The sequence below is a fragment of the Anarrhichthys ocellatus genome, unplaced genomic scaffold (genome assembly GCF_004355925.1).
Source record: "Anarrhichthys ocellatus isolate YVR2014 unplaced genomic scaffold, GSC_Weel_1.0 scaffold16, whole genome shotgun sequence".
In the NCBI taxonomy this organism is placed as follows: Eukaryota; Metazoa; Chordata; class Actinopteri; order Perciformes; family Anarhichadidae; genus Anarrhichthys; species Anarrhichthys ocellatus.
In genome coordinates, this window is record NW_022280046.1 from 9,738,046 (window position 1) to 9,748,604 (window position 10,559).

The following is a 10,559-nucleotide window of genomic DNA, read 5'->3' on the forward strand; positions in this document are numbered from 1 at the left end:
CTTACCAATATACACTTTATGCTCACTACAAACTATGTTTCTAAAGGTCTGGGCCACCAGGGATGAATGAGTTAATGAATGGACCTATACAGGTCAGAGCCTCCATGTGACATGACTATTAACATTTCTTTTTGGGGCTGCTGGATGGGAGGTGGGGCCTTTGAAGTGACTCTGCCAAAAGGCCCTTGATCTCATAATCCACCTATCCCACCAAAACATACCGGAAATGTCTCTGTTCTGGTGTGAATGTCCACACATAAGTCCTTAATGACGTTGTGAACCTTCAGGCTGCTCACTTCTGATTGCTTTGAAAGGCTCATTTTTGTACACCTGCCATTTAAGGTCACAATTCAATAATGCTGTATTCTCAAGATAAAAAGCTGTTTTCTTTTGATCGTGAATGAGTTATCTCAAAGTGCCTCTTTTATGGTTTTTCATTTCTCACATGTCACATGTGCTTTTGGTTCCCAGTTGGAAAAATCGGTGAAGCTTTTTGTTGTTTATATCGCAGACTGTTGGAAGAAGTGGCTCAATAGATATCTATTTAAAAGACTGGAGTTTGGGTTTATCATTTGTTGCCATTTTTGGTAGTGGAACCACAAAGGCCTGCATATCAGTTGCAACAGCAGAAACAGCAGTTCCTCTACAGCTATGATAAATCCCCATGTGGGTTTCCTGTTCAGGTGTTGCTCGTTGTCTGAATTGTATTTCCTGCTGTTTAAAAACTAATTTGTGTCTCTTGCAGCTATGAATGTGACTGCAGCGGTACAGGATTCCAGGGTGACTACTGCGAGGTGGACATTCCAGAGTGTGCCTCTGATCCCTGTCAGCATGGTGCCTCATGTTTAGAGGGAGTCAACGAATACACTTGCCTCTGCTGGCCAGGTACCCAACTACATGCTGCACATCAAACGTTCCTGTACCAACACAAGGACACGCAACCATTGCGAACTGAGCCCACTGTCAATGTGAATCTGAGCCCGGAGCACTTTAGCTGGTGATTTTCACTGAACCACAATACACTGGCTTCACACTAAGACAAAAACTGCTAATATTACTGTCCATTATATTTAGAGGAAAATGTATTTTCTTCAGGATTACGTTTGTTTTTGACACATCACAAACACGTTTTTAACGTCTACAGTTGGGGTGGATGGGTCAAACAAACACAGGACTTTCACACAGGACTGCGCTGTCACGGTCCTGTGGATAATTTATTTCAGTGACTTAAATGCCATCTGTATTACTTAAAGACACGAGTATCTCCCAATGTTTCAAAACCAATTCAATTTAATTCAATTCAATTAATTTTTGTAATCACAAATTTGCCTCAGAGGGCTGTACACATACGACATCCTCTGTCCCACGACCCTCACATCGGAACAGGAAAACTCCCCCAAAACCTTTAACAGGGAGAAACCAAAACCAAACCCAAATAAAACTGGATTAAACTGAGCAAGTGTTTGTGTAGCGGTTGTGTACTCTCTCTTTGCGTTGTGTTTTAATTCAGGCACACTTGATGTCTTTTTGGCTCCAACCAGGCGTTTATTCACAGGACAGCATATAGGTAGCACATCTGGTAACAAACAGAATGATTTCAGGGTTTCTCACAGCCCACCTCGTGGTTACAAGCTCCGGAACACTGACAAAGTAAAGAAACAAATGCTAAAGCTAGCTGTTGTTAGCATGTTACTAATGCTAAATAAAGTTATCAGTTTAAAGCTTTTGTTCTAGAAATTATAGATCAAAACACAATTCTACGAACAAAAAGGAACTTATACAGATATCACGACGGAGCTCGTCACAGATCGGAGACAGCGTGCTGCAGACCGGTCACGGAAAGCGGGGCGAACCACTCAAGTCTGCAGGGGCCCAGCAGAGGGCGCTCATGTGACACACAACACACTTGTCTCCGTGGGAAACTAATGATAATAAGCTGTAAATGATATTTACAGAAATAGAGGAGGAAATAATATGAAAATGATATGGCTTAGCAATAACTGTAATATACAGTAATATTAGCAAATAATGGCCAGTGATGGCAAGTGGAATCATTAACTCTGTTACATTTGCTTTCATGAACTCGAGCTCTCAAGAGCCTCCATATGGAGCCTCTCGTTGGACAAAGTCAGAGGAACCATGAATGTTGGAGGAAATTCCATGACAATAGTAGTTAATGAAATATTTTAGACCATATGACCATGCCAATATGCTAGCATGTCTAAAAACAAAAACAGCATAATGTTAGCTATATATAATAAGAGTTATTAATTCAGTCATAAAAGCGGTAAGATTCTCAGTTTTGAATTAACATTTACAAAATGTCAGAAATCAATAAACGGAGATGAAAGAAGGCTACTTTTGTGATATCGTTAATATGCTTCTCCATTGTAAATGAGGTTTGAAGGTTCATTTGGGTTCTAGGTAATGCGTCCAAACTCGGTGTGTTCAGTGTGAATAAAACATTGTCTGCTTTGCTTTCTCTAGGTTACGAAGGCCCAAACTGCGAGATCGATATAGACGAGTGTGCCGAGCAGCCCTGTGAGAACGGCGGGGAATGTTTTGAGCGTTCGGATCCATCTCACTGGGAGCACGACTGGGAGCTCAGCTTTGCGGATGCAGCAGGATATATCTGCCAGTGTCAGCCGGGGTTTGCAGGTCTGTAAAACTAAAGAAACCAATCAGCCATATCAACAATTTCATCGTTTGATTCGTCATCATTTCTTCCATATTGCAGGAGAGAACTGCTCTGTCAACATTGACGAGTGTGAGTCTGAACCCTGCCAGAATGGAGGCACTTGTGAGGATAAGGTCAACGGCTACACCTGTACATGCTCTCTAGGATTTCTAGGTGAGTCTCGGACCTTGTAATAAATAGACACAATCTCCTGTTGAATTATAGAATACTAAATATAGGCTTTGTATCCGTTTGTTTGTTTGTTGACTCAACATAAGAGAACATCTAACATTTTCTGCTATTGTTAAATGAGCTAAACTGGACGTTACACTAGAACAGGCCCAGCAAATAGAAATTAAGTGATCGAAATAGTATGTATATAGTTAACTAACTAACAGCAATAGTGAGCCAATGATGGCAAACTCAACACTTGGTTTAATCCCTTAAATCCAACTGATCCGCTGGTAGGAAACTCATGCTACATGTGCAGCCAAAACTGTCAGATTCCAGTTGGGATTTTAAAGGAGCCGGGGATCAAACCACAATGACAATTACTGGATGGCCCGATCTAACACCTGAGCTACAAACCATTTTATTATGCCTCCTCACCAGTGATAGCCTTGGCCAGGTTGTCAGGACGTACATACATCCGGTCCATTCTCGCGAACGAGATATCTCCGAAACGCCTTGAGCAAATTTCTTCAATTTGCTGCTAATTCCAGTTTGTCCTTTATCTAACCAGAAAGGTCTACTCTAGATACAATATGTCCTTTGCCAGGGAGTCCTGGTAAAGATGGGCAGCAAGTAAAAAAGTACAGATGGGGACAGATAACACCACAACACAACACAAAACATATCAATAAAACAGACACCAAACATACAGGGTTTAGAGGCTCAAAGAATCAAGGCAAATAATGGCACTTGTTGAAAGCAGCAACATTGTTGTGTTCACAGATTAAAATATTTTAAACATCTAACGAGAGGGTGAAAATTCCAAGTCAAGTATGCCTTGAAGCTCGTTCCAAGCTTTCGATGTGTGAAAGGACAAGGCAAATCTATATCAGTATTGACCCGCAGGGGTTTCAAAGATGCTTACCATGTAATCACAATGTCCTCAGTTTAAGTCCAGTCAGGTACCCTTTGTTGCATCTAATCCCCATTCCCTCCCCTCATTTTCTGTCACATAACTTCTGTCCCCTATCAACGGTCACAGAAAAGGAATGAAAGGTATACTCACTATAGCAAAACATGTGTTTCATTCGCTGCTGAAAATAGTCCCCAACAAATGCAATACTGTCTCCAGTTTGGGTGACATTTGATAAAAACTACAGAGACCAGCTGTTTTAAGAAATGATTGAGCCTTTTTTTAATTAAATAAAACGTTCCATCGGAAGTTTTACATCTTTGGAGTCGATAGGCTTGGAGGTGAGAGCCACAAACAGGGATGATCGACATGATCCTTCCCCTTTCTTTTGCGGTGCAGCTCTGGTAGTAGTCTGCCACCACCATGTCTAACCTTCAGTGTCGTCTCCCTCTAGGTGAGCTGTGTGAGGTGAACATTGACGAGTGTGAGAGCCAACCCTGCCAGAACGGCGGCTGGTGTGAGGACGGCAGGGCCTCCTACACTTGCCACTGTCCCGAGGCGGAGCCCGGTGAACTCCCCTGGGGAGGCGATCACTGCGACGTGAAACTCTACGGCTGTGTGGACCACGAATGCCAGAACGGAGCCACCTGCCACCCGTGGCTGGAGGGTGGAGAACAGGGTCACACGTGCCTGTGCCCTCACGGCTTCTACGATGAGCAGTGCTCTACGAGGACGACATTCTCCTTCTCCACTCCTGGATTCATTCACATCCAGGTTGTGCTAGAAGAAAGGACCCGGAGGGAGGTCGAGCACAGCGTTCACCGTGGTGTTGGGGTGCAGCTGCGCTTCCGGACAACTCTGCCTGACATGTTGCTCTTCTACAGAGGGGATGCGGACAATCACCTCATCTTGGAGATCGTGAAGGGCGGTCTTCGTGCAAAAGCCTTTTCTGAGGAGTCTGAACTGGATGTAACATTTCTTGGTTTGGTCAGCGATGGAGAGTGGCGGGAGGCTCACGTGTTTGTAGATATGGAAGGCCTGGTTCTGATTCTGAAAGGCCGGGGCTGTGACAGGGACGGATGCAGAGTTACAGATGGCGGTGCTGATGAACCACCCTTCCAGCCCTCTGAAGACTTCACTCAGATGTATGTCGGCGGAGCACCAGAGGAGCTTTTAGAGTTATCTGCAAGCGGTGCAAGCTTCATTGGATGTATGGAAGACCTGATGATCGACTCTAAGCCTATCCTACCGCACACCCTTCCAAAGGACCAAGGCCATGAGCTGGGATGCAGTAAGACAGATTGGTGTAAGCCTGACCCCTGCCATGGGTATGGACGCTGTGTGGACCTGTGGACCAGCTATCAGTGTGACTGCTACCGTCCCTTCCATAGCGAGAACTGCTCTGAAGGTGAGCACCTTTACCACTAGCAAGTTTTTTTCCAAAGTTTTGGACAAATCTTGTAAAACAAGTCCCTATAGGTGTAATTTACTTAACTAAAAGAAGCAAAACCACAGTGTTAAAAGTAAAAAAAAAGTATTATGAGAAAAATGTACTTAAAGTATCAAAAGTAATAGTGCGTATAAGAGAGTGGACCCTGTTATATTCTTATATACAGTATTATTGTTTTGTTACTAATGCATTGAAGCAGGAGCATTGTAATGTTGTAGTTAGTCAAGGTCGAGCAAAGTCTATTCAGTTATTACACTGCTTGGTAGTTTAATTTGCATCATATTTTATAAAGGGATCATACATACTGTTTGTCAGATCTTAGAGCCAATGCACACTCATTGTCCACCCCAATGTTTCCTTACACAATGGTTTGTGTGATATTTCTTTGTGTCCAACTGGAGCGATCAGGCAACAAAAGTATTTGGTTTAGGGAGAGGCTGTGGTTTGGGTTGAAGGAACTTCAGATGTGGTACAAGTACATACATTCTGACTCCTGGTTTCACACGGGAGGAAAGTCTTGTGTTTATAGACCCATCCATTTCCCCAAACTTCCCTCCTAAGCAGTCTTCGTCACCTATCTTGGCTCACGATCACATGGTTTATATTAATTACAGTGCAAGACTTTTCGTAGGTATAGCTGCAAACAGTTTCACTTAGTGGATGTCTTCTCAGAATTAACATTAATCTAATGACATTGTTAAAATGGGACAATTTGCCCCGTTGTCAGTCTCTTAAATTATTGATTATCTTATTACATTACATTAGTCATTTAGCAGACGCTTTTATCCAAAGCGACTTACAATTCAGATTCTATCACACCGTAGGCACAGCTACGGGAGCAATGTTTGGGGTTAAGTGTCTTGCTCAAGGACACATTGACATGCGACTAGCGGAGCCGGGGATCAAACCACCGATCCTCTCATTGAAGGATGGCCCTGCTCTCCACTTAGCCACGATCTCCCATTATTAGTAGGCTACATAGAGTTTGGTGACACCACATAAAACCCAACATAGCCCCACCTAGCATACACCTGCCCGTAGGTCTAACCAGGCAGAGTAATCGGAAACCAGTTTGGGTGTATTTAATTTACAAAGTAACCAGTCAAATAAAAAGTACATTGAAATATAGTGAAGTAGAAGTATAAAGTAGCATATCTTGGAAAAGACAAGTATTTGGTCTGGTTCTCCATCAAACATAAATGGCTGTTGTTTGTAGATGGGAAGCCAGCGAGGGAAAATGTATATTTTACTTATCATTCTTTGTTATTTTACAGAAAACCCTTGTGGCTGCAACTTGCAGAGAATCCCTACCTTGATGATCGGTTACTTTGGTTTTCAGTTATTGTTATGACTTGACAATGAATATATGGCAAAAAAAAAAAAAGTATGTCACTTTGTGAGCAATGATAGCTCCTGTTTGCACATCACCTGACCCAGAAACATTACATTACAGTCATTTAGCAGACTTTTATCCAAAGCGACTTACAATTCAGTCTATCACATTTCTACACCGTAGGCACAGCTACAGGAGCAATTTTGGGGTTAAGTGTCTTGCTCAAGGACACAGCAACATGCGACTAGCAGAGCCGGAGATTGAACCACCGACCACCTGAACCACCCTCTGATTGAAAGGCGGCCCTGCTATCCCCTTAGCCACAGTTGCCCCACACGGGAGTGAAAAGAGAGCAAGATGCAGTTAGCTGCACCACGGTTTACTACATTATTTTGCATTTGATGGCCACCTGGAGAAACAGTGTTGAGTTCCATAGGTTTGAGGGAACAGCTTGCGCTGCTATGTGAACTTATACATTCCAGGGGCATCAGGGGCTGATACTGAAGTTATATTACTAAATGTTGTAGTCCTATTTTTTGTAATTAATCCAAACTTTCAATTTTCTCCTGTCAGAGTTCCCGTCGTGGACATACAGCCATGAGGACACAGTGAGCTTCAGTGTCTATGATGTAGGCAGAAGCCACAAGAGCAACTTCAGTGTGTCCTTCTTCCTGAGGTCCTTGAAGCCAGACGGGCTGCTGTTCCAGCTAAGGAGACCCACGGAGGAAGAGGGCGGAGATGTCTACTTCTCCGTCTACCTGGGGATGGGGAGGGTTTTTGTCAGCTCGCTGCCTAACAGCGCCCCACTAACAGCTCCCATATTTGTGACCACCGGTGAGAAGCAACTTCTGCAGGTGGAGGTCCACCACAGACAGGTGATCTTTGAGCATGCAGGCCTTCGCTACGGGATAGGAGAGATCCCTGAGGTGAATGTCAACAGTGGGGATCAGGCTTATGTAGGGGGACTCCCAGGAGACTGGGGCTCCGACATGTGGGGGGGGCATTACAAAGGCTGCCTGCAGGACCTTCGCTTAGACTCGGTGCATCTAGATGTGGATGCCTGGAACAGTTCGGACAAGGAGGGAGTGTATCTACCAAGTGATGCTGAAAATGTGAAGAAGGCCTGCGTCAGTGACAATACTTGCAAGGTAGGAAATAGTCCCTGAAAGGGTTCTGTTCCTTACAGTAACAATAGCTACTTGGGGCCAGCTTTGCTGGTAGTTATTAGGACCAACATATCAGTTAGTCATTGCTTTACTTTACTTCAGTTCTGCTTCCTCTTATGACGCAGAACTGAATTACATTCCCATATGTTTCTAGGGAAGGATGCGTTCTTACAGAAGTCCAGAGTATGGGTGGGTCAAACAAACACAGGACTTTCACCCAGTTGACCGCTGTTTGTGTGAAGCATCTTAAAAAGTATCTTAAATATTGTAACAAAAGTACTTACTGTAAGTCAAACAATGTTGTTTACCTAAACCTAAGAAATTAGTTGTGTTGCCTGTATAACCAAATCAACTAATGCTAACGCGCTAACAGGCTAAGTGCTGGAATTGACTTAACACTAAGCTCCATGTCAAACCTGCACCTCCTCCCGAATACGACGTCTTACACCATAGTGTCAAAGCATACGTTTTTAGGGACACAGAATTGACCCTTGACAGTTTTGGATACCTGTCATAACATCAAATCAGTTTCAACCCTGCTCTGAAGATTATTTGCTGTTTGATCTCCTTGTGTCTGCGTTATATTATATTTCAATATCTCCCTCTTCAGGTGAAGCCTTGTCTAAATGGAGGAGAATGCACCGTCACGTTCAACGATTTCTCGTGTTCGTGTCTGGCGGAATACACCGGAAAGACCTGCGAAACACGCGTGTGGTGTGTGAGCGATCCTTGTGTCAATGGCGGCCACTGTGTGGACCTTCCTGATGGATATGAATGTAAGAACATCCCGATCATTTTATAACTGTGGCTCTAGTCAGATGCTGGTCATATTCTTTGGGCAACACTAGTGCCCTTATGTATACAGTACATTCCATCCAATTAGTTGTCTTGACTCTGACTTTGAAGTACTTTGCCTGATCTAATTATTACAGATTTTTCTTATTTTTAATATACAAGCAGCATGCAAATAATAATTATAGTAATAATGTATAAGGAGTGCATTGGACATACTGTATGCTGTAGGGTTGAATGTTGTCCCGTGATTTTTTAAATGATTACTTTTAAGGAATATACAGTATATTTATAAAACTGGGATTTGTCATTATACATTTAGTTACATTTTAAACACGGATCTTCAAATAATGAATAGTGAAATTGTTTGTTTTTCCTTTTTACTTACCCTTTCATATGTTGATATATGACATGATTAAGTGGTGGTGTCTCTTTGTAGACCATCAATTCCTCAGTCAGTCAAGAAAATAACTTTTATTTGTTGAGCTAAATGTCACAGAGGGTTCCCAAAACATCTTTCCTCTTGTGGAAAATCTGCTCCTTAGAAAAGGCTCCTAACAGGTTAGGACTTCTCTTAAGTTCTCTAGAATATCAGCAGAGGTAGGAGGAATTTCTTAGTAGAAGTCCTTAAAGTCAGAGCAAAAATGTGTCCATTTTTCTTAGTGAGGCGTGATTTCCTTCTCTGAGATTCCCTGAAACGATTGCTTGGTAGCAAAACTTTGGAGAAAGCGTCTTTGTTGGGTAAAACCAAACCCCTCAGGTTCAGAGACACAAACACCTTGATGGAAATCCCAACTCCTTGAAGGTATATTTTGCATGTAAAGGGAGTCCATTTTGGCGAACATTCTTGGTAAGTGTGGGAATGTTTCTGTTGTTGACCAGTTCATTTGGTACCAGATGGGTACTCTGAGTTGGCAGATGCCCTGAGTTGAGGTACTGAGAGAGAAGAAGTTGTTGAATGGCTATTTGCTTTTCCCTGAACAAATGCAAATTCAAATTGTCAGACTGATGCTTACAATAACTGAAATCATAATAATACAATAAACACGTTCTCCACATTGACCTTTAGGTGTGAACAACGCCACGTTTGAGAACAACCCTGTGCACTACAGCGCTGGAGGCTCCCTGGCTGAACCCGTCTCTAGCATATACATGGAGCTGCGGACCCGTTCAGAGAACGCTGTGATCCTGAGGGCCTCCCGGGGCTCTGACCTGCTGATGGTGGGTCTGCTGGACTCGTCGGTCCGGGTGGAGATCCACATTGGCAACAGCGTTGAGGCGCTGGCCTTCACGGGAGTTCGCCGGGTGGCCGACGGGGGCTGGCACCGCGTGAACATCTCCATGGCCAACAAGGAGCGCAAAGCCTCTCCCTGGGTCATCACCGTGGACGGAATCACAGACGCCAGCAGCGGGCCGGAGCGCGCAGGAAGCGTTCGCTTTCTCAACGACAAGGGGGCCACGTTGGCCATCGCAGAGAGCTTCACCGGCTGCTTGGGGGCGGTGAGGGTCGGCGGAGTCTATCTTCCTTTTGTGGGTGACTATAAAGCCCCGCAGCCGTCTCAGTTCCACCTAGCTGGAAAACCAAAGATCCATTTGGGTTGCACCAGTGCCCCTGTTTGTGACTCAGATCCTTGTGTAAATGGAGCCACTTGTGAAGACCTCTTTAACAAACTCGGTTGCGTCTGTGACTCGGGTTGGGAGGGAGAGCTGTGCGAGACGGACACCGATGACTGTGCGTCTCAGCCCTGCGTCCATGGGAGCTGTAAGGACTACTTGGCTGGTTTCGAGTGCCGTTGCCACCCCGGATATGCTGGTGCGCTCTGTGATGAGGACCTTGACGAGTGTGAGCGTCACGCCTGTGAACATGGAGGCACCTGTCACGACGGACCCAACATGTATACCTGTACGTGCTCCAAGGGCTACAGCGGCCCTCGCTGCCAGTGAGTACTGCCAACCGTTTATTGGTTCGAACAGGAAGTGGTATAATAATAATAATAATAACTTTATTCATATATATATATATATATATATATATATATATATATATATATATATAT

The 10,559-nt window shown here is 43.9% G+C and overlaps 1 protein-coding gene across 1 annotated transcript in view; it reads left to right on the forward strand.

Annotated features, from left to right (window-relative positions):
* The first annotated feature begins 226 nt into the window (after window positions 1–226).
* The window catches only part of crb2a (crumbs cell polarity complex component 2a), a 14,475-nt gene continuing 4,142 nt past the window's right edge, over window positions 227–10,559 (forward strand). Inside the window, exons 1-8 of the mRNA XM_031855934.1 lie at window positions 227–240; window positions 746–885; window positions 2,488–2,658; window positions 2,738–2,851; window positions 4,216–5,169; window positions 7,118–7,692; window positions 8,321–8,486; window positions 9,572–10,442. Coding sequence (XP_031711794.1) covers window positions 227–240; window positions 746–885; window positions 2,488–2,658; window positions 2,738–2,851; window positions 4,216–5,169; window positions 7,118–7,692; window positions 8,321–8,486; window positions 9,572–10,442 — 3,005 coding nt within the window. The remainder of the gene's footprint in view (window positions 241–745; window positions 886–2,487; window positions 2,659–2,737; window positions 2,852–4,215; window positions 5,170–7,117; window positions 7,693–8,320; window positions 8,487–9,571; window positions 10,443–10,559) is intronic.